Genomic DNA, 22,280 nt, shown 5'->3' with positions numbered 1-22,280 from the left:
AGAGCTTTAACTCTTTTTTTGCTGATTGTTAGGAAAGACTGCAGTCTTCTCTTTGCTTTCATTTTATGAAAAAAAATTGCAGCAACTTTGCCTTTTTTTTAAACTTAAGTTCCACTTTTCCTTAAACACAAAATCACAGCTCTTGCTTCTGAGGGTTATTTTCTCTGTTGTTCTTCCTGTACCTTTCTAAACTTGACTGTACCGGCTAATTCTGCTTTGCTCTGTTTGTCCCTCATGACCTGGCAGTATTTCAACAGCTCACGACTCACATGTCTCGAGCCACAAGCAGTGTCCTCATAATCCATCCCATCCTCATCGCCATGGGTTGATTACCCACTCTCAGTCCCAATTGGTCCCTCAAACCAGGTGACCCTCTTCTGCTATGTTGTCCTTAAAGGGACAATCACCAAAGGGTCAAAGTACACCAATGTACTCAATGAATGTCACAATTGCTTCACTCTTAACAGCTGCTCCTGGAGGCGTCTTCCAAAATCAGCGCATATGCAAGGAGGCCAATAATGTCAATGAGTTTGGTAGGAAATGCCCATAGAAGTTCACCATTCCTAAGAATGACTTGAGCTCAACTGTGTTTCTGGGAGCCAGTGCCTCCCTTATGGCTCTGATCTTGTCTTCCAAGGGATGTAATTCTTGTGCATCTACGTGGTACCCCAGATAGGCTAACTCAGGGGCTTGAAAAGCACATTTCTCCTTCTTGAGGCGAACTCCAGACTCTTGAAATCTCTTCTAAGTTAGCTGGGTGCTCAGCTTCTGTCGATCCAGGTTCACTAAAACTCATGGCAGTCCTTGCAATAGACTTTCAATAGATGACACTCCAAAGGGTAGGGGCATACACTGAAAGAAACCTTTGTAAGGGTTCATCATAACATAACCTCGGGAAGCATTGTCTAACTCAAGTTGCTGATATGTGAGACTCATATCCAACTTTGTATAAGACTGACCACCAGCCAGCTTTGTATACAAGTCCGCAATCTTTGGGATTGGATACTTATCTAACTTGGCAGTCTGAGTAACTGTTGATTTGTAGTCTCTACGGATACAGAGTCTTGTCAGGTTTCTTCGCAGGGACTATAGGTGTTGCCCACTCTTTGAATTGAACTAGCTGGATAATACCCAGTTCTTCCAATCTCTTCAATTCTGTGTGTCTAACTTTTCTTGCAGGGCATATAGTACTATGAGGAGCTGCTACTGGATCCACATAGATCTTCGCCTGCAGGCCCTTTATTTTACCTAATTTGTTGCAAAAAAATCACTCTCATCCTTCTTCTTTAATTCAGGCAACCCACCTTTTTATTTTAATTAATTCGAGGGACATGGGCGTCGCATTTATGAGACATGTGGGCTCTGTCACAGAGTTAGTGAGGGTTGTGAAAAATGTCAGGGTTTTACTTTGAGAGGTGTAGCTTATACAGTGAGGGGTCATAATGTGTGTTCTGTGAGGGGGGGCAGTATATACAGCGAGGGGTGAGATATACTCTGATGGGTGTGATGTATACACTAAGCAGTGTTGGGTATACAGCGAAGGGTATGAAATATACTCTGATGGGTTTGATGTATACAGCGAGCAGTATTGGGTATACAGTGAGGGGTATGATATACTCTGACAGGTTTGAGGTATACAGTGAGTGGCATTGGATATACAGTTGCGGTGTGATATATACTCTGATGGGTGTGAGGTATACAGCAAGCGGTATTGGGTGTACAGTGAGGGGTGTGACGTATACAGTGAGCGGTATTGGGTGTACAGTGAGGGGTGTGATGTATACAGTGAGCGGTATTGGGTGTACAGTGAGGGGTGTGATGTATACAGTGAGCGGTATTGAGCATACAGAGAGGATTGTGATCTATATTCTGATGGGTATGGACGGTATTAGGTATACGGTGAAGGGTGTGATATATACTCTGATGGGTGTGATGTATACAGCGAGCATGTTGGGTGTACAGTGAGGGGTGTGATGTATACTCTGATGGGTGTGATGTATACAGCAAGCAGTGTTGGGTATACAGCGAGGGGTGTGATGTATACAGCGAGGGGTATGATGTATACAGCGAGCGATGTTGGGTATACAGTGAGGGGTGTGATGTATACAGCGAGTGGTGTTGGGTATACAGTGAGGGGGTGATGTATACAGTGAGCGGTGTTGGGTATACAGTGAGTGGTGTGATGTATACAGCGAGTGGTGTTGGGTATACAGTGAGGGGGTGATGTATACAGTGAGCGGTGTTGGGTATACAGCGAGGGGTGTGATGTATACAGCGAGCGATGTTGGGTATACAGTGAGTGGTGTGATGTATACAGCGAGCGATGTTGGGTATACAGTGAGGGGTGTGATGTATACAGTGAGGGGTGTGATGTATACAGCGAGCGATGTTGGGTATAAAGTGAGGGGTGTGATGTATACAGCGAGCGACGTTGGGTATACAGTGAGGGGTGTGATGTATACAGTGAGGGGTGTTGGGCATACAGTGAGGGGTGTGATGTATACAGCGAGTGGTGTTGGGTATACAGTGAGGGGTGTGATGTATACAGCGAGTGGTGTTGGGTATACAGTGAGGGGGTGATGTATACAGTGAGTGGTGTTGGGTATACAGTGAGGGGTGTGATGTATACAGCGAGCGGTGTTGGGTATACAGTGAGTGGTGTGATGTATACAGCGACTGGTGTTGGGTATACAGTGAGGGGGTGATGTATACAGTGAGCGGTGTTGGGTATACAGTGAGGGGTGTGATGTATACAGCGAGCAATGTTGGGTATACAGTGAGGGGGGTGATGTTTACAGCGAGTGGTGTTGGGTATACAGTGAGGGGGGTGATGTATACAGCGAGTGGTGTTGGGTATACAGTGAGGGGGGTGATGTATACAGCGAGTGGTGTTGGGTATACAGTGAGGGGGGTGATGTATACAGCGAGTGGTGTTGGGTATACAGTGAGGGGTGATGTATACAGCGAGTGGTGTTGGGTATACAGTGAGGGGTGTGATGTATACAGCGAGCGGTGTTGGGTATACAGTGAGGGGGGTGATGTATACAGCGAGTGGTGTTGGGTTTACAGTGAGGGGGGTGATGTATACAGCGAGTGGTGTTGGGTATACAGTGAGGGGGGTGATGTATACAGCGAGTGGTGTTGGGTTTACAGTGAGGGGGGTGATGTATACAGCGAGTGGTGTTGGGTATACAGTGAGGGGGGTGATGTATACAGCGAGCGGTGTTGGGTATACAGTGAGGGGGTGATGTATACAGCGAGTGGTGTTGGGTATACAGTGAGGGGGGTGATGTATACAGCGAGCGGTGTTGGGTATACAGTGAGGGGTGTGATGTATACAGCGAGCGGTGTTGGGTATACAGTGAGGGGGGTGATGTATACAGCGAGTGGTGTTGGGTATACAGTGAGGGGGGTGATGTATACAGCGAGTGGTGTTGGGTATACAGTGAGGGGGGTGATGTATACAGCGAGTGGTGTTGGGTATACAGTGAGGGGGGTGATGTATACAGCGAGCGGTGTTGGGTATACAGTGAGGGGGGTGATGTATACAGCGAGTGGTGTTGGGTATACAGTGAGGGGGGTGATGTATACAGCGAGTGGTGTTGGGTATACAGTGAGGGGGGTGATGTATACAGCGAGCGGTGTATCTCTGGTCCTCACTGCCATATTTCTCTTCCTCCTATAGTGTGCCACTTCCTTGTTGATGCTGATTATTGCAGATATTTACACATTGATTAATTATGTGGTGTTCATTAACTATTTGTGTTATGGAGTTACTGTAACCGCACTCCTCGTCCTCCGCTGGAAGAAGCCGAACATTTCTAGGCCCATTAAGGTAGGTCAGAAGTCTTACCTCCTTCTCTTCCCCATCAACTCATCTTTCCCTTCTCACATTGATATAAAGTTTTGATTTGTTCTAAATTTTGTAATCTACACACACACACTCTCTTTCCTCAATATATCAACTGTGTTTAAAATCAACAGTCCTTTCACTCTGTTTTCCAAGGCCACAAATTACGAATTTATCCCCCCCCCCCCCCCCCAGTTCTCCCTTCCTGGACATGGACATTCTTAGATCACAAGAGACCATCACTTGGTGGTTGGGGGGGCGGGGGGGGGGGCATACTCTGGGGACATGTTCAATAAAAATCTGGAAGTGTCATAAAGCCCCACCTGGTTCAATAAGGTCCTTTAGGGAAGAAAGTCTTCCCCACTCTCTCCCCATTGTCCTGTATCAATCCCAAACTAATCCAACAGCCCCATTCTCTCCATAGCTCTGTATTAATCCCATTTAATTCTATAAAGCTTGGCTTTGCCCAATATCCGAGCTGGCATGGGGTTTTGTTCCTCTCTCTGTACTCAATGATCTAACTTGGGTCCCAGTCCAGCCACACCTCCATTTTTAATTTCTCATCCTTGTTTTCAAATCCCTCCATGGCTTTGCCCCATCTTCCCTGTTTCCTCCTCCAGCCCCATTAATACTCTGAGATCCCTGCACGTATACAGTTCCAGCCTCTTGAACATCCCGAATTTCCTTCTCTACATAATTAACAGATGTGCCTTCAGCTGCCATGGCCCAGAGCTCTCAGATTCACTCCGTGGGTTTCTCCACTTCTCTCATCCTTTAAACTGTTCCTTAAATCTAGCTCCTTGACCACGTCCTGCCCTCTTATCTCCTGGTATGGCTTGGTATCAAATGTACGCTGTTTGTGGACTGTTATAATACTTATATAAATACAAGTTATTGATCAAATCTATAAATCTGAGTGTTGATCTGTAATGACCCTGATTCAATCTCGGCTCCTTTGCCTCCAGGTAAATCTCCTGTTCCCAGTCTTTTACCTGCTGTTCTGGGCTTTCCTGCTGGTATTCAGCTTCTTCTCGGAGCCAGTGGTATGTGGCACTGCCCTCGTCATTATACTGACTGGTGTTCCTGTCTATCTGCTGGGAATCCAATGGAGCAAGAAGCCAAAGTATTTCAATGATGCAATTGGTGAGACTGGAGCAAGAAACGGCACCAACCTTCCTAAATTTGCAGGTGGTGGTAAAATTGGGTGGAGTGGGAGATACTGTGGCTCAAGTTATCTCAGGAATACTTAGAGAAATCCAGAAGTGACATTTATCACAGAAATACTGCAGAGATTAGAACAAAGCATCCACCATTAGCAGCCCATCAGTGAAACAACACTGAACAATATCCAGGCTGCAAAATGCCATGGGGTGAATTCCAATCCTCAGATACCCTCACCCTCTCCCATCTCCGAACCCTGAAATCCTCTCATTGGTTGAGGTGGATAGTGTAGATGTATAAGGGCGAAGCTGGATAAACACGAGGGGGAAAGAAATAAAAAGTGTATGCGTGTAGGGCGAGATGGAGCCAATTGTTTCAAGACTGACATTGATAGGATTCTAGTTGGATCAGGGCACTCTGCGATATGATGCAAAGGCAAGTTCAATGGAGTTGAGATGCAAATCAGCTCTGATAACTAAATGATGCACAGTAAGAGTTTTAACAACACCAGGTTAAAGTCCAACAGGTTTATTTGGTAGCAAACACCATTAGCTTTCGGAGCGCTGCTCCTTCATCAGATGGAGTGGAAATGTGCTCTCAAACAGGGCACAGAGACACAAAAATCAAGTTACAGAATACTAATTAGAATGCGAATCCCTACAGCCAGCCAGGTCTTAAAGATACAGACAATGTGGGTAGAGATGCAGCAGGCTTGAAGGACTGAATGGCCTCCTCTTGTTCATTCTTTTCCTTTGTATGAAGAAGTGCTTCCTGATTTCCCCTTGAATGCCTGGCTCTAATTTTAAGATTCTATTCCTTTGTTCTAGACTTCCCTACCAGAGGAAATAGATTCTCTCAATCCACCCTACCTAATCCCTCAATTATCTCAAGGCCGATCAAATCACCCCAAAGGTGGGAAATTAGTGGGAGATCTCTATAGAGACCATTGCCGAACTCAACACAATGGAAGACAATGTTGTTGAGAACTTTCTGCCTTTCAATTCGTCCAGGCTTCACCACTGACCCCAAATATTGCAAGGGGGGTGAGAGTAAATAAATCTTTCTATAATTACACAGGGATTTGCTCCCCATACCCAAGAAAGGATAAGCTTGTCTTACAGAGGGTGATGTGGAGATGCCGGCGTTGGACTGGGGTAAACACAGTAAGAAGTCTAACAACACCAGGTCCAACTGGTTTATTTGGTAGCAAAAGCCACTAGCTTTCAGAGGGTGTAACAGAGCTTCTAGTTCCTGGGGTGAAAGGGTAGGGCTATCAGGAGAGGTTGAGTTTTGAGGAGTGAGAAGTGATCTCATTGAAATATGTAGAATTTTTAGAGAGTTGACAGGGACTTTGAGAGGCTGTTTCTTCTGACGGGAGAACTGCTATTTATTAAATCCTGAACCAGCTGGGTGTGTTCCCTTTTTCAGAATCAATGACATTTTCCGGACAGAAGTTCTGTTTCGTCGTTTTCCCACAAGAGGAGATTCCAGAAGAGAATGGGCAACCTCTAACCATGAATCAAAATAGAAAGTACCGGGATGCATAGCTACCCCTGAACCTGGAGGCATCCCACAGCATTCCCATGCAGCTGTCACCAAACTGTGACCAAGGACAGAAGGAAATGATTTGCCAAAAAACAAAAAAGAAAAAAAAATGCTGGAAAAGGAGAAATTCTGATCTTTTCTGAGTTCAGTAGAGCTTATGGGAAAGTCCATCTAACAACCAGAAGGAAGCTGGGGCCTTTGAGCCTGAGGCAATCAGATCCAGTCTGCCCCGATTGGGATGGATACCAACTCTCCTCTGTTTAAGAGACCTGACCTGATCCTAGCTGGATCTGCAGTTAAGCTAATGGACTAGCCAATTCTGATCAAGCATGGCCATTTCCCATGTTAATAACCAAGACAGCACAAACTTTACCCACCCCTAATTAGTTACACCCCACTTCCCTCAATCCCACACCGATTTCCCTCAATCCCCCATACATACTCCCCACATCTCTCAACCCCATCAAGCCACCTTTCCTCATTATCTCTATCCCCTCAATTCCCCAGACTCTTTCAGTTACTCCCAACCTTTCCGGCCCTCATTCCGCCCATGGTCCATCGATGCTAATCCTGCACCACGTCTGCTCTGGTTCTACATACATTTCTCTCAACATCTGGAGCTTTTGCTGGCGCCAGTCCCAAACATGGCGCTGGTCCTGCTCGCGGTGCCAGTCCAGATTACAGTTCCCGATCCTGAATAGTGTTGATCCTGATCACCGCGTGCTGAGCCTCTACAGTGTCGATCCCACTCGCAGTGCCGGTCCCGCTCACAGCGTGCACTGATCCTGATTAGTGTTGATCCTGCTCACAGCACACGCTGTTCCTGATTACAGTGTTGATCCCAATCACCGCGCCGATCTCACTCTGCACGGCTTGTGCTGCTTTGCTACAAGTTGTGTTTCTAAATGTAGTCTTTCCTCACATTCTGTCCGCTGACAATTTCTGCTCAAATGAAGAACTATCAGACAAGTATTGGGAGCACATCAAGGCTATGTTGGCACAGTACATCCTCACCCCAGGAGCCCATCCTCACCCCAGGAGCCCATCCTCACCCCAGGAACCCATCCTCACCCCAGGAGCCCATCCTCACCCCAGGAGCCCATCCTCACCCCAGGAGCCCATCCTCACCCCAGGAGCCCATCCTCACCCCAGGAGCCCATCCTCACCCCAGGAGCCCATCCTCACCCCAGGAGCCCATCCTCACCCCAGGAGCCCATCCTCACCCCAGGAGCCCATCCTCACCCCAGGAGCCCATCCTCACCTGTGCTCCAGGCTTGATAAACAGGATCAGAATGACATTGTGACTTTACATCCACTCTGCCAGATTCCCCAATCAGAACAGGTTGTCTGTTTTGTTTGACAGGGGGTGAAGTAGTGACACTAATTGTGAAACAGGAAGAGCTTGAGGAAAAGCTCGATTAGACTCATTAAAGTTCTTCCAATCGCATTACTGAAGTTTATTCCTTTGCTAATTATTAAATGAATCAAATTCCAGCTGTTGCAGTGAAAATTTAACATTAATTTTTAATATGATTTTTAAAGGACCCACACCAAATACTCACCGTGCACAATCTTTTCCTGTAAAATACACCAGGATTTAAAAATCCAACATTTATTACATAAACCATGAAATCTCATTTTCATGACTGTCCTTCACAATCCAGGTAAGAAAAAGATATCTCGATGCTCCACCAGCAAACTTCCTCCCAGCCTCACTCCCAAATCCTCCTCCCAGCCTCACCTGGCTCCCTTACCTCTGAATCAGGGTTCAAGTCTCACTTCAGAGACTTCACAGGACCACAGAATACTACAGTGCAGGCTTTGGCCCATCGAGTCTGCACCGAAGCATGAAAGGCGCTGACCTGCTCACCTAATCCTCCTTGCTAGCACTTGGCCCATAGCCTTGAATGTTCTGGCCAAGTGCTCATCCAGGTACTTTTAAAAGGATGTGAGGCATCCCGCCTCCACCACCCTCCCAGGCAGTGCATTCCAGACCGTCACCACCCTCTGGGTAAAAAAAGTATTTCCTCAAATTCCCCCTAAACCTCCCACCCCTCACTTTCAACTTGTGTCCCTCATAACTGACCCTTCAACTAAGCGGAACAGCTGCTCCCACTCCATTCTGTCCACGCCCCTCATAATCTTGAACACCTCAATCAGGTCGCCCCTCAGTCTTCTCTGCTCCAGAGAAAACAACCCAAGCCTATCCAACCTCTCCTTATAACTTGAGCATATAATCTAGGTTCACACTCCAATGTGGTACTAAGGCAATGGTACACCAACAGAGGGTAAGTACTGAGGGAGTGCCGCACTGTCAGAGGGTCAGTACTGAGGGAGCATCATGCTGTCAGTGGGTCAGGACTGAGGGAGTGTCACACTGTCAGAGGGTCAGTACTGAGGGAGCATCATGCTGTCAGTGGGTACAGTGCAGACCCGGGAAGGTGGTGGTGAGCTGCCTTCTTGAACCCGCTGCATTCCTTATGCTGTAGGTACACCCACAGTGCTGTTAGGGGGGGGAATTTGACCCAGCGACAATAAAGGAACAGTGATATATTTCCAAATCAGGATGGTGAATGGCTTGGATGTGACAGTGTTCCCCTCCAAATAATAAGTACATCCTTTAACATACCATCCTTCATTTTTGTCATTGAGGTACAGGGCACAAGTGACTTTGGTTAATCTTAGGTTCCAGCGGCCAGAGGAAAGTCTGTCAGCTTTCTAGCTTTACACTGAAAGAGGCAGAGAGAGATCCCAAAAGGTGTGTCACATTCCTACCTGTTTCAACTGCTGCATTTCCGCTGCAGCTAAACTCAGCCCTGTTTAAACCAGGCTATCCTAGCATCATTTGGGCACAGAAAAGCTCCTCTAAAGAGGATATCTTGGCATTATCCTAGGAAGGAATGGGAAAAAAAAGTATGCTGGGTTAGATATATATATTCCGGAAGGTGGGGATAGAATGTGTATGGAAAGAGGAGCAGGAACATCAGTCCAAGAGTGAACACACTGGGGAGACTGACGTACATAACAGAGATTCAGACAGTCAATGTCATAAAACAATGCAGTATTGAAGGAGGTCATTGTGCTGATGCTGACACTTTGAAAGAACTATCCAATTTATTCCCTTGCCCTTTACACCAGAACCGTGTAAACCTTTCAAGAACAAAGAAGAACAACGAACAGTACAGCACAGGAACAGGCCCCCTTGGCCCACCAAGTCTGTGCCAACATAGATGTCTCTCTAACCTAATATTTTCTTGCCTCTACATGGTCCATATCCCTCCATTCCCTGCCTATTCCTGTATCGATCCAGATGCGTCTTGAATGTTGTTATAGAATCTGCTTCCACCACCTCCTCCGGCAGCGCGTTCCAGACATTCACCACCATCTGAATGAAAAACCTGCCCCCTTACTTCTCTTTTAAACCTTTCCCCTCTCACTTTCAACCTATGCCCCCAAGTAATTGATCCTTCAACCCCAGGAAAAAGACTCAGACTATCCACTCTATCCAAGCCTGTCATAATCTTGTAAACCTCTATCAGGTCCCCCCTCAATGAAAACAACCCAAGTTTGTTCAACCTTTCTTCATAGTCCATATCCTCCAAACCAGGCAACATCCTGGTAAATCCCTTCTGCCCCCTCTCCAATGCATCAACATCCTTCCGGTAGTGTGGCGACCAGAATTGTACACAATAGTCCAAATGCGGTCTAACCAGTCTTTTACAATTACATCATGATTTTCCAATTCCTATATTCAACGTCTCTTTTAATTATTTATCCAATTCCCTTTTGAAATTTACGATTGAATTTGCTTCCACCACCATTTCCAGCTCCGCGTTCCAGATCAGAGCAGCTTGCTATTAAAAAGATTGGAACCTTGGAAATATGAGCGAGAGTCAGCTCATATGGTTAACATTTACTTTATCAACCCCATTATTTTATATACCTCAATCAAACCACGGCAAGGTGGATACAAAACTGGCTCGGTCAAAGAAAGAAGTTTAACAACACCAGGTTAAAGTCGGTCAAAGAAGACAGAGGGTAGCAGTGGAAGGGTGCGTTTCTGAATGGAGGGCTGTGACAAGTGGTGTTCCTCAGGGATCAGTGCTGAGACCTTTGCTATTTGTAATATATATATATAAATGATTTGGAGGGAAATGTGACTGGTTTGATTAGTAAGTTTGCGGACGACACAAAGGTTGGTGGATTTGCGGATAGCGAGGAGGACCATCAGAGGATACAGCAGGATATAGATCAGTTGGAGACTTGGGCGGAGAGATGGCAGATGGAGTTTAATCCGCACAAATGTGAGGTAATGCATTTTGGAAGGTCTAATACAGATAGGAAATATACAGTAAATGGCAGAACCCTTAAGAGTATTGATAGCAAAGGGATCTGGGTGTACACATACACAGGTCACTGAAAGTGGCAATGCAGGTGGAGAAGGTAGTCAAGAAGGCATACGGCATGCTTGCCTTCATCGGCCGAGGTATTGAGTTTAAAAATTGGCAAGTCATGTTGCCGCTTTATAGAACCTTAGTGAGGCCGCACTTGGAAGATAGTGTTCAATTCTGGTCGCCACACTACCAGAAGGATGTGGAGGCTTTGGAGAGGGTACAGAAAAGATTTACCAGAATGTTGCCTGGTATGGAGGGCATTAGCTATGAGGAGAGGTTGGAGAAACTTGGTTTGTTCTCACTGGAGCGACGGAGGTTGAGGGGAGATCTGATAGAAGTCTACAAGATTATGAGAGGCATGGACAGAGTGGATAGTCAGAAGCTTTTTCCCAGGGTGGAAGAGTCAATTACGAGGGGGCATAGGTTTAAGGTGCGAGGGGCAAGGTTTAAAGGAGATGTACGAGGTAGATTTTTTACAGAGTGGTGGGTGCCTGGAACTCGCTGCCGGGGGAGGTAGTGGAAGTGGATACGGTAGTGACTTTTAAGGGGCGTCTTGACAAGTACATGAATGAGATGGGAATAGAGGGATATGGTCCCCGGAAGCGTTGGGGGTTTTAGTTAAGTCAGGCAGCATGGTCGGTGCAGGCTTGGAGGGCCGAAGGGCCTGTTCCTGTGCTGTAATTTTCTTTGCTCTCTTAGTTCCCCCATTCTTCTGTACTCGAGCAAGTACAAGCCCAAGCTACTGAACCGCTCCTCATACAACAAAACCTGGAATCAATATAGTGAACCTCTTCTGAACTGTCTCCAGTGCCACCACATCCGTCCTCAAAGAAGGTGATCAAAACTGAACACAATACTCCAAATGTGGTCTCACCAATGCCTTATATAATTGTAACAACACTTCTCTACTTTTATACTCTAGACCCTTTGCAATAAATGCCAAGATTCCATTTGCCTTCCTTATAACATTCTGCATATTCTCACATCTTCATCTCCCCCTCAGTTGTTTTTCCAATTATCAGGTCAACACTGGTTTTGATGCAGTGGGTCAGTAAATTCTTCTCAAAGCCTATCCACCACCTACAAGTCAGGAGTTTGATGGAATATCCTCCACTTGCCTGGATGAGTGCAGCTGCAACACTCAAGAAGCTCAGCACCATTCAGGATAAAACAGCCCGCTTGACTGGCAACCTATCCACCACCCTAAACATTCACACCCTCCATCACTGATTCAGAGTCGCAACAGTGCATACCATACACAGAGATGCACTGCAGAAATTCACTAAGGTTCCTTCAACAACAGTTCCAAACTCGCAGTCTGTATGTCCTAGTAGGGCAAAGGCAGCAGGTGCTTGGGAACATCACAACTTGTAATTCCTTCTGGAACATTCCAAGCTCCATCATGGTTGAAGATTGAAATGGTTTTGGCGCCTCCTCCTCCTCCAGTTGCTTAATTGTCCACCACCATTCTAATTGTACGTAACTATCCAATTTGGAAATATATTGCCATTCCTTCACTGTCACTGGGTCAAAATCCTGGAACTGCACCACACCATTCACAACCAGCTGACCACCAAGCTCTCAAGGCTAGACAGTAAATGCTGGCAATGCCAATGATGCCAATGTCCGTGAATGAATAAATTAACCAGAATTTTACCCCTTGCATTCGTCAATTTTTGGAAATGCCCAATTTAATTCTTTAAAGTGGAATTCCTATAATTACACAAGGGAATTTACAAGACTAGTTTCTGCAACCTGCCCTCAATGTAACACTTTGAGCCAATGGCATTCTGGTAAATCTGCATTGCGCAGCCTGAAAGCAATATATTCTTCCTCAAGTGCGGTGCCCAGAACTAAATACTGTACACAGAACACAAGATCATTGTAGCTTCTGTATCTTCCTGTCTGTGACCTCAAACACCAAAGACAAACATCATTTTTGTGGGAATGCCACCATCTTCCTGTCCCACATCATCACGTTTAAGGTTCAAGCAGCTTCAGGTCAGAGTTTACGAGCTGGAGGCCAAACCACAAACACTTCAACGCATCATGGAGGGGGAATGTTACCTGGATTCTTGTACCAGGAGGTAGTCACACCTCTTAAGATAGAGTCTTCTGATTTTGAAAATCCCTCACAAAACCCAGCCCACCTCACCCACTTTTTAAAACTCTCCTTAAAACTAACTTCTTTGTTCAGTTTATAGGACTCTACCCTCATAACGTGTTAATTTTTATAGTGTCTGTAAAGCACCTGGGGAAATTCTCCTCCACTGTAAGGAGTATCTATGAAACCCATCATTCTACTAGTAAGACACCCATTCTCCACCTAATATCGGGAGATGATTAAATATCCACATGAGAATTTGGGAAGTTTGAATACATTTATCAAACCCAGGCCATGAGAAACGTGATTTCAGGACACAATCACCTTTCGGCATCTTCTGATTTCATAAATTCCACAGTAGTCACTGGGCAGGTTTAGTGCACTGGTGGCAATAGATGATGGGGAGAAATACACGGAAACCAATTAAATATACTCTTCTGGGAGATTTTATTTTACTCCCTCATATTGGTTCCACACCACAGAGACAGACCTGTCCCCACAAGGACTGTATCCCAGTGTTATACAAAGGTCTCTACCCCAGTGTGATATAACATACCTATTCTCACCAGTACTGTACTCGTGTTATACATGGAAAGACCCATCCCCACCAGTACTGTACCCCAGTGTTATAGTGATAGACCCGTCTCACCAGTACTGTATCCCAGTGTTAAAGCAACAGACCTGTCCTCACCAGTACTACCCCACTGTTATACAGTGACAAACCCATCCCCACCAGTACTGTACCCAGTGTTATATAGTGCCAGACCTGTCCCCACCAGTACTGTACCCCAGTGTTATAGCAATAGACCTGTACTCACCAGTACTGTACCCGTGTTATACATGGAAAGACCCATCCCCACCAGTACTGTACCCCAGTGTTAAGCTCAGAATTCTCCCTACTTACACTGCCTGACTTTGTATAGAGTGAATCCAGAAAGGAAAATGGGTGTTTTTCACAATTCACATCGATACGTTGGAACTTTGACTTTCCTCATAGCACGCAACTGAAATCACAATGATATTACAGGAATTACCACAGGGTACACTTCTCATGGGAACTCTGATGCAGCTTTGAGTGACTCGAGAATATTTAATGTGAAGTTAAGTGCCTGCACAGTTCTGTGTCTTCTTGGTAGAAATGTACATTGGACAATTGTGTAAATTTTAGCATTAAAAGGGGGAATGACTGGAATCACGGCACAACATGATGGGACCCGATGAGAGTACAGAGTTCCTGTACCCCCCACCCGCCCACTCCACCCATTTCACAAACAACACATTACTGAACTCAAATCAGCAACACTGTTAGGGAGAAGGGTTCCCTGAAGGAAATGTTTTGGTTCCTGGTATCAGAATTTGGGAACACATTTCAAGCTATATATCATTCTGACACAAACCTCCACAAAATGGCATTTCAATTTTGATAAGCTGCTTGAGATATAGACTTAGCAGCTGCATCCCAAAGATTCATTCCAGGCAGAGGACAAATAGAGGGAAAAGGGACAATGAATAGAGTCCAAATAATGAAAGCAAGAGAGGGAGTTGTGCAAAGAGAGAGGGGGTGTTGACCGAGAGAGAGAGAGAGAGAGTGAGAGAGGACAGAGGGGGCAGACCTGGAGAGGGGGAGGAGGGGCTGACCAAGAGAGAGAGAGAGAGAGAAGGGGCGCCAGACAGACAGAGCCACCAGACAGACAGAGCGCAAAAATGGGGCAGACACACCAGGCAGAGAGAAAGGGAGGCAGGAGAGAGAGAGAGAGAGGGATAAATAAATAAACAAGGTGAGACAAACTGCAGAGCGGCACATGTGAATACATGTGGAGAAGAGGAAGAGAGCGAGGCAAAGCAACATATTGATGGACTGAAGGGAAAAAGATATACCAAAGATAGAGGACAGAAAGTGAAGAACAGATAGAATAATCTGCCCCACTGCAGACAGAATCTAGCTCCAAACCTCCCTGTTAAAAGGGACTAAAATATATTGTTTCAATGGAAAGTTAACTGGAAATTTGCAATCCTAGAATAATGGTCGAGACATTTTTTTTTAAATACTCTGAATATTTTTGAGGGGGCAGGAATGACAAAGCTGAAACCAAAATGCCATCTGCAGCGGAGAGAGCAAGTTAAGAATCATACGGCTGTGTGTCCACAGCAGCATGTCCCAGGGTTCAGTCAGACTCTCAGGAATAGCATGTTAGACTATATAAATAGAACATCTCCAAGTCTACATCTGGTGCCATGTATTAAGCCATACAATGGCCAAATGTTTTAAATAACAGTGTGGACACAACAAATGTCAGGTGATTGTAAATGCAACTGGTCTTCTGATTGGGACCTTGCTGAATCCAGCACACAGCTTATATAATGCATTACATTCAAAAGCAGCTTCAGTGATATGTGGTTTCCGTCGTTTTTGGTTGTTTGGCGATGGAAACAACTGTTTTAAAAAAATACTGCAGCAATAAAAATACCGGAGAGGGTTGGCCATTTAAAATGCCTGTGTGGCGATGAAGGTATTCCTCAGCAGCTGAGCAGAGCCTGGTCATCACTCCTGCCGTCTGACTGTCAGAAGGGTGTCTGGAAGGAAGGGTCTGGCGATGGGGTCTCTGGACAGAAGTGTTTGTGACGAGGCACTGGCAAGGAGCATGGTCTTTCAGTCATAGATTCTGGGCAATTGGAGCATTGACCCCTGCACGCAGGGGATGCTGAGGTGAAACTTTGCTGTCTTGGACGTCGGTGATGATCGGACTCTGCTGGATAGTAACCCAGATTTCTCTCAATCACTGTTATATTCACTGTCACTGAGCTCTGGCCCCTGGTGCCACTAGACCTCATTGGCAGGAAGCGAGAGCCTGGGTGAAAACGCTGTCGACGGCTTCTGAAGCTCCACTCTGGGCTGCCAGACAGTGGGTCACGGTTACAGAGATCTCTGGTACAGCTGTCCCCTGATGGCTGTCTGAGGGGGATGTCAAAGTCAGTGATGCAGGTCTCCTCAGAACTTGAAGAGCGCAGTAAGCAAGGTGTCTGCAGCTCCATCTGACTGTCCGTGCTGGGGGATGAGGATGCTTTTGGCACTGAGTTTTCCAAGGCCACCATTGACAAGCCATCTGTTGTTTCCCCCGGAGTCTCACCAACCTGCCGATCGGTCTCTGTGTCAGTGTCAGAGTCAGGCTCCTCATGAGGCTGTACATAGTTCCGAGTGCTCTCTTCCTGTTCGCAGTTCCGCACGACCTCGCTCCGGCCTAGATGGGAGGATGAAGCAGCCGAGGCAGAGGTCGGGGTGAGCAAGGGGATAAGCCCCCAGCCCCTGGGTCTCTGGAAGAACCTGCTCCAAATCCTGCTGAGGCGTCCACGGGAAGAAATCCTGCGTGTGGCATGGCGACGAATTTGGCGTCTCATAGCTGTGCGAATGTTCTGCAGGACAGAGGCCTGGAAACAGAGAAAAATCTTTACAAAAACTGGCTTGGCATCATCAACAGACACTGAAGTCTGCAGATTCCAGAATGCTCACTTCCTCCTCTCACGGCAATGAGTCGCAGAGGGGGACAGTTACAAAGGCCACAGACTAATATCCCCACCTCACCTGAACAGCCAGGCTCCAGGCAGAAACCCCGCCTTCCAGTTCAGATGTTAAACCTCTTGGTTCTCATGGTGGGGAAGTGGGTGGGATTCTCCCTGGCACCTTTGCCAATATTTGCCCCTCAACTAACTTCACTAAAATAGATGAGTTGGTCACTATGACAATGATGTGCGTGACTTGAAAGGATATGGCGAGCAACTGGTTTATCCATCCACCGCCAGGTCTGGCTAGACCACCTCTAACACTCTCATCTGCTAAAAATTGCTGACTATTCCAGGATCTTCCTGGAACACAAAGATACCGCCAGCTTCCTTACTCAAGTCGGACCAACTTCTTAAACCCCTCTCCCCTCACCAAGTGCAAGGGACTCATGGGTTTCTTGAGGCAAACCATTCAGTTGCTCTGCCATGCCCTTCCCACAGGACCAAACTTCCTGTAACACTCCCCTGCCCAGCCTGAACTCTACTCTCTTTAGTTCCTATCCTATAGGCCTTCATGCCTTCTCCAAGCTCATCTTGTCTATGAGACCCACTTTCTGTTTCCTCGAGTCTTTTCCTGCTAAACTGATCGCCACCCTCACCCCCCCCCCCCCCCCCCCCCCCACCGTTAGCCAATGCTGCAAATGGTTCATTTGTTTTAGCTGTTGCCTGACTGCTTGAAATCTGCCATCATCACCCCCTCCCCAAAAAAAGCAACCCTGCACCCCTTCGTTATTGCATCCAATCTCACTTTCCTCTCCAAAGTTCTTGAACATTTGCCACCTGTCTTTCACGGAATTAAGGTTTCTGCCCCTGGCACAGTACTGAAACATCCGAGGCACAACTGGGATCCGACGTGACTGTGACCGAGGTCTTCTCCTCATCCTTCTTGACCTTTCTGCAGCCTGACACGGTTAACTACATCATCCAACACCATTCCACTGCCTGGGACTGCTCTCCCCAGTCCCATTCTTATCCATCTCATCATAGCCAGAGAACCACTGGCAATGGCTTCTCTTTCTGATCCCACACTAATTAATCCTGGCTTCCCCCAGTGTTCCAATCTGTTGGGGGGGTGGGGTGGGGTGAGTATGTGCGAAGGTGGAAGAGGGTGCATGTGAGAGAGGGGATGAGTGTACGCGAGAGGGAGTGAGCGTGTGAGAGATGGGGGTCTGTCTGTGAGAGGGAGAGTGTGTGTGTGAAAGGTGGAGTGTGTGTAAGAGAGCGGGGATGAGTGTGTGTGTGTGTGTGCGCGAGGGAGACATATATAGAACATAGAACAGTACAGCACAGAACAGGCCCTTCGGGCCTCGATGTTGTGCCGAGCTTTGTCTGAAACCAAGATCAAGCTATCCCACTCCCTATCATCCTGGTGTGCTCCATGTTCCTATCCAATAACCGCTTGAAAGTTCCTAAAGTGTCCGACTCCACTATCACAGCAGGCAGTCCATTCCACACCCCAACCACTCTCTGAGTAAAGAACCTACCTTGAACTTCCCTCCTATAGCTCCCACCATGAACCTTATAGTTATGCCCCCGAGTCCATCCACCACCACCCTCTGTCTTCTATGAGATACAGTAAGAAGTTTAACAACACCAGATTAAAGTCCAACAGGTTTATTTGGTAGCAAATGCCACTAGCTTTCGGAACAGGCTGTCCCTTCGTCAGGTGGAGTGGAGAAATGCCACTTCTTACTGTGTTTACCCGTCCAACGCCGGCATCTCCACTTCTATGAGATAGCCAGTTACTTATCCAATCGGCCAAATTTCCCTCTATCTCACATCTCCTTACTTTCTTCATGAGCCGACCATGGGGAACTTTATCAAACGCCTTACTAAAATCCATGTATACGACATCATCGCTTTACCTTCATCTACACACTTTGTTACCTCCTCAAAGAATTCAATCAAATTTGAGAGGCAAAACTTCCCCATCACGAATCCGTGTTGACTATCCCGGATTAAGCTGCATCTTTCCAAATGGTCATAAATCCTATCCCTCAGGACCTTTTCCATTAAGACGTGAGAGAGAGAGAGATGATGTGTGTAAGGGAGAGAGAGATGCGTGTGTCCGATGAGTATCAGCTTTCCAGCTTCATTCCTCACATTAAAAATGACAAAAAGATTTAAATATTTTCTAATGAGAACTTTTAAAATTATTACCAGATTACCCACTCCTTATTTCCAGAGGTTGTGAGGAGGCCGTGTAGCTGGTGAATGTATTTGTGATTGCATGCCTCTTCCTAATTCCTAATATATGTAAGGATAGAGCAAGAACAGACTCCTTTACATTTAACTGCTGTGTTTAAAACCTATTTTGTGGCAAAATTGAGGCGTCGACATTGTGAGAATGCGTGGGGTTTGCTGATTCTCTTGGCAGGTCCATAGGGGTTCCGCGTCTCGAGGAGTTCCGGAAACGTTGGGTTAGGTTTTTAAAAATTACTTTTATTCAATCATGGCATATAAGCATTGGTGGTGGTGGAGCTGCCTTCTTGAAGCACTGCAGTCCATGTGGTGTAGGTACACCCACAGTGCTGTTAGGGAGAGAGTTCCAGGAGTTTGACCCAGCGACAGAGAAGGGATGGCAAAGTATTTCCAAGTCAAGATGTTTATTTTTATTCATTCATGTGGTGTGTGCATTGCTGGATGGGCCTGCATTTATTACCCATTCCTGAGGGTATTTAAGAGTCAACTACATTGCTGTGGCTCTGGAGTCACATGTAGGCCAGGCAAGGAGAGCAGATTTCCTTCCCTCAAGGACATTAGTGAACCAGATGGGGTTTTACAATGATCGACAATGGTTTCATGGTCATCATGATGTGGAGATGCCGGCGTTGGACTGGGGCAAGCACAGTAAGAAGTCTCACAACACCAGGTTAAAGATAACCACTCCATCTGACGAAGGAGCAGCATGCTCCGAAAGCTTATGGTATTTGCTACCAAATAAACCTGTTGGACATTAACCTGGTGTTGTGAGACTTCTTACTGTTCATGGTCATCAGCAGACTTTTAATTCTAGATTTTTATTGACTTCAAATGTCACCAACTGCCGTGATAGCACTCGAACCTGGGACCCCAGAACATTATCCCGGGTCTCTGGATTACTACTCCAGTGACAATACCACTCTGCCACTGCCTCCCACAATGGTGAGTGACTTGGAGGGAAATCTCCAGGTGGAATTGTTTCCAAGTATCTGCTGTTCTTGTCTTCATAGGTGGTAGAGGTCATGGATTTGGAAGATACTGCCTAAGGAACCTTGGTGAGTTGCCGCAGGGCATCTTGTAGAGTGCCGCCCCGGGGGTAGGCACCGCCCCGGGGGTAGGGCCGCCCCGCCCCAGGGGGAGGGCCGCCCCGAGGGAGCGCCGTCCCGGTGGAGGCACCGCCCTGGGGGAGGCGCCGTCCCGAGGGAGCGCCGCACTGGAGGAGGCGCAGTCGCATGTGTTAATAGAACTTTATGATTCCAACACTACTTTAGAAATCAAGGATTTTAAATTTTTGCCAAGATCAAGATTGAAAAGGATTTTGAAAGTCCCTGAAGAACCATACAACACAGGAGGCAGCCATTTGGTCCATCAGCCTGCCAACACCAGCGTTTGGAAAGAGCTATCAAACACATGCCATTGGCCTGTACTTTCTCCATCGCCCTGTCCAATTTACACTTTCACTTATTTCACCAACTTCCTCTCAAATTTTCTTGTTGAATTTCCTTCCGCCACCTTTTCAGGCAGTGCATTCCAGATCACAACCACTCGCTGTGGAAAGGTATTGCTTCTCAGCTGCCAATGAGTAAAATACACAATGGAGGGAAGGCCTCACAACAGTTCAGTGGGACTACCTGAGCTGGGTTGTAAACTGGAAAGTCATCGACGGGTGGGATAAGGCCCTGAGCAATCAGCTGACCATAAGACGGGGGAGCCTCACGTTGCACAAAGTCCGCCTCCAGCCGTGTCATAGGGGTGTCAAAAGCTCTGAAAAAAATACAAAAGTTGATCATGCAAAAGAAGTAGTTGTGGTCAGAACAACATGATTTTTAAAAAATCTACCTCCGATCCAGAGTCACATCCAGCATAGTGCTGAGGGAGTGCCGCACTGTCAGAGGGTCAGTGCTGAGGGAGTGCCGCACTGTCAGAGGGTCAGTGCTGAGGGAGTGCGGCACTGTCAGAGGGTCAGTGCTGAGGGAGTGCGGCACTGTCAGAGGGTCAGTGCTGAGGGAGTGCTGCACTGTCAGAGGGTCAGTGCTGAGGGAGTGCGGCACTGTCAGAGGGTCAGTGCTGAGGGAGTGCTGCACTGTCAGAGGGTCAGTGCTGAGGGTGTGCCGCACTGTCAGAGGGTCAGTGCTGAGGGAGTGCGGCACTGTCAGAGGGTCAGTGCTGAGGGAGTGCTGCACTGTCAGACGGTCAGTGCTGAGGGAGTGCCGCACTGTCAGAGGGTCAGTGCTGAGGGAGTGCGGCACTGTCAGAGGGTCAGTGCTGAGGGAGTGCGGCACTGTCAGAGGGTCAGTGCTGAGGGAGTGCCGCACTGTCAGAGGGTCAGTGCTGAGGGAGTGCTGCACTGTCAGAGGGTCAGTGCTGAGGGAGTGCGGCACTGTCAGAGGATCAGTGCTGAGGGAGTGCTGCACTGTCAGAGGGTCAGTGCTGAGGGAGTGCTGCACTGTCAGAGGGTCAGTGCTGAGGGAGTGCGGCACTGTCAGAGGGTCAGTACTGAGGGAGTGCGGCACTGTCAGAGGGTCAGTACTGAGGGAGTGCTGCACTGTCAGAGGGTCAGTGCTGAGGGAGTGCGGCACTGTCAGAGGGTCAGTACTGAGGGAGTGCGGCACTGTCAGAGGGTCAGTACTGAGGGAGTGCTGCACTGTCAGAGGGTCAGTGCTGAGGGAGTGCTGCACTGTCAGAGGGTCAGTGCTGAGGGAGTGGCACTTACCGAGGGACAGTGCTGAGGGAGTGGCACTTACCGAGGGACAGCGCTGAGGGAGCGGCACTTACCGAGGGACAGCGCTGAGGGAGCGGCACACTTACCGAGGGACAGCGCTGAGGGAGCGGCACACTTACCGAGGGACAGCGCTGAGGGAGCGGCACACTTACCGAGGGACAGCGCTGAGGGAGCGGCACTTACCGAGGGTCAGCGCTGAGGGAGCGGCACTTACCGAGGGTCAGCGCTGAGGGAGCGGCACACTTACTGAGGGTCAGCGCTGAGGGAGCGCCACGCTTACCGAGGGTCAGCGCTGAGGGAGCGGCACACTTACCGAGGGTCAGCGCTGAGGGAGCGCCACGCTTACCGAGGGTCAGCGCTGAGGGAGCGTCACGCTTACCGAGGGTCAGCGCTGAGGGAGCGCCACGCTTACCGAGGGTCAGGGCTGAGGGAACGCCACGCTTACTGAGGGTCAGCGCTGAGGGAGCAGCACTTACCGAGGGTCAGCGCTGAGGGAGCAGCACTTACCGAGGGTCAGCGTTGAGGGAGCGGCACTGACCGAGGGTCAGTGTTGAGGGAGCGGCACGCTTGCTGAGGGTCAGCGCTGAGGGTGTGCCGCATTGTCCGAGCAGCGCACTGGCGGTAGGACAGAGCCAAGGAAGTGCCATACTGCAAAGGGTCAAGCACAGAGGGAGTGCTGCACTGTCAGAGAGCCAGTACACAGGGAGCTTCTCATTGGCTGAACATCAGTTCAGAGACAATAAA

The 22,280-nt window shown here is 47.7% G+C and overlaps 3 protein-coding genes across 6 annotated transcripts in view; 2 read left to right on the top strand and 1 right to left on the bottom strand.

Moving 5' to 3' along the window:
* Positions 1 to 6,558, top strand: part of LOC144492436 (large neutral amino acids transporter small subunit 2-like) — a 39,086-nt gene extending 32,528 nt beyond the window's left edge. Inside the window, exons 8-10 of the mRNA XM_078210444.1 lie at positions 3,686 to 3,835; positions 4,816 to 4,993; positions 6,440 to 6,558. Coding sequence (XP_078066570.1) covers positions 3,686 to 3,835; positions 4,816 to 4,993; positions 6,440 to 6,558 — 447 coding nt within the window. The remainder of the gene's footprint in view (positions 1 to 3,685; positions 3,836 to 4,815; positions 4,994 to 6,439) is intronic.
* Positions 1 to 22,280, top strand: part of cebpa (CCAAT enhancer binding protein alpha) — a 373,760-nt gene that overhangs the window by 226,958 nt on the left and 124,522 nt on the right. The window lies entirely within an intron of this gene.
* The window catches only part of lrp3 (low density lipoprotein receptor-related protein 3), a 43,115-nt gene continuing 26,360 nt past the window's right edge, over positions 5,526 to 22,280 (bottom strand). For all 4 annotated transcript variants that reach the window (XM_078210450.1, XM_078210452.1, XM_078210451.1 and 1 more), the window contains 2 exons: positions 20,446 to 20,578; positions 5,526 to 16,480 (listed from right to left, as the gene is read on the bottom strand). In XM_078210450.1, coding sequence (XP_078066576.1) covers positions 15,617 to 16,480; positions 20,446 to 20,578 — 997 coding nt within the window. In that variant the 3' untranslated portion in view covers positions 5,526 to 15,616. The remainder of the gene's footprint in view (positions 16,481 to 20,445; positions 20,579 to 22,280) is intronic.

The sequence above is a fragment of the Mustelus asterias genome, chromosome 4 (genome assembly GCF_964213995.1).
Source record: "Mustelus asterias chromosome 4, sMusAst1.hap1.1, whole genome shotgun sequence".
NCBI classification, from domain to species: domain Eukaryota; kingdom Metazoa; phylum Chordata; class Chondrichthyes; order Carcharhiniformes; family Triakidae; genus Mustelus; species Mustelus asterias.
Note: the sequence above shows the minus strand (reverse complement) of the source record. Positions and strands in the feature narration are given on the sequence as shown.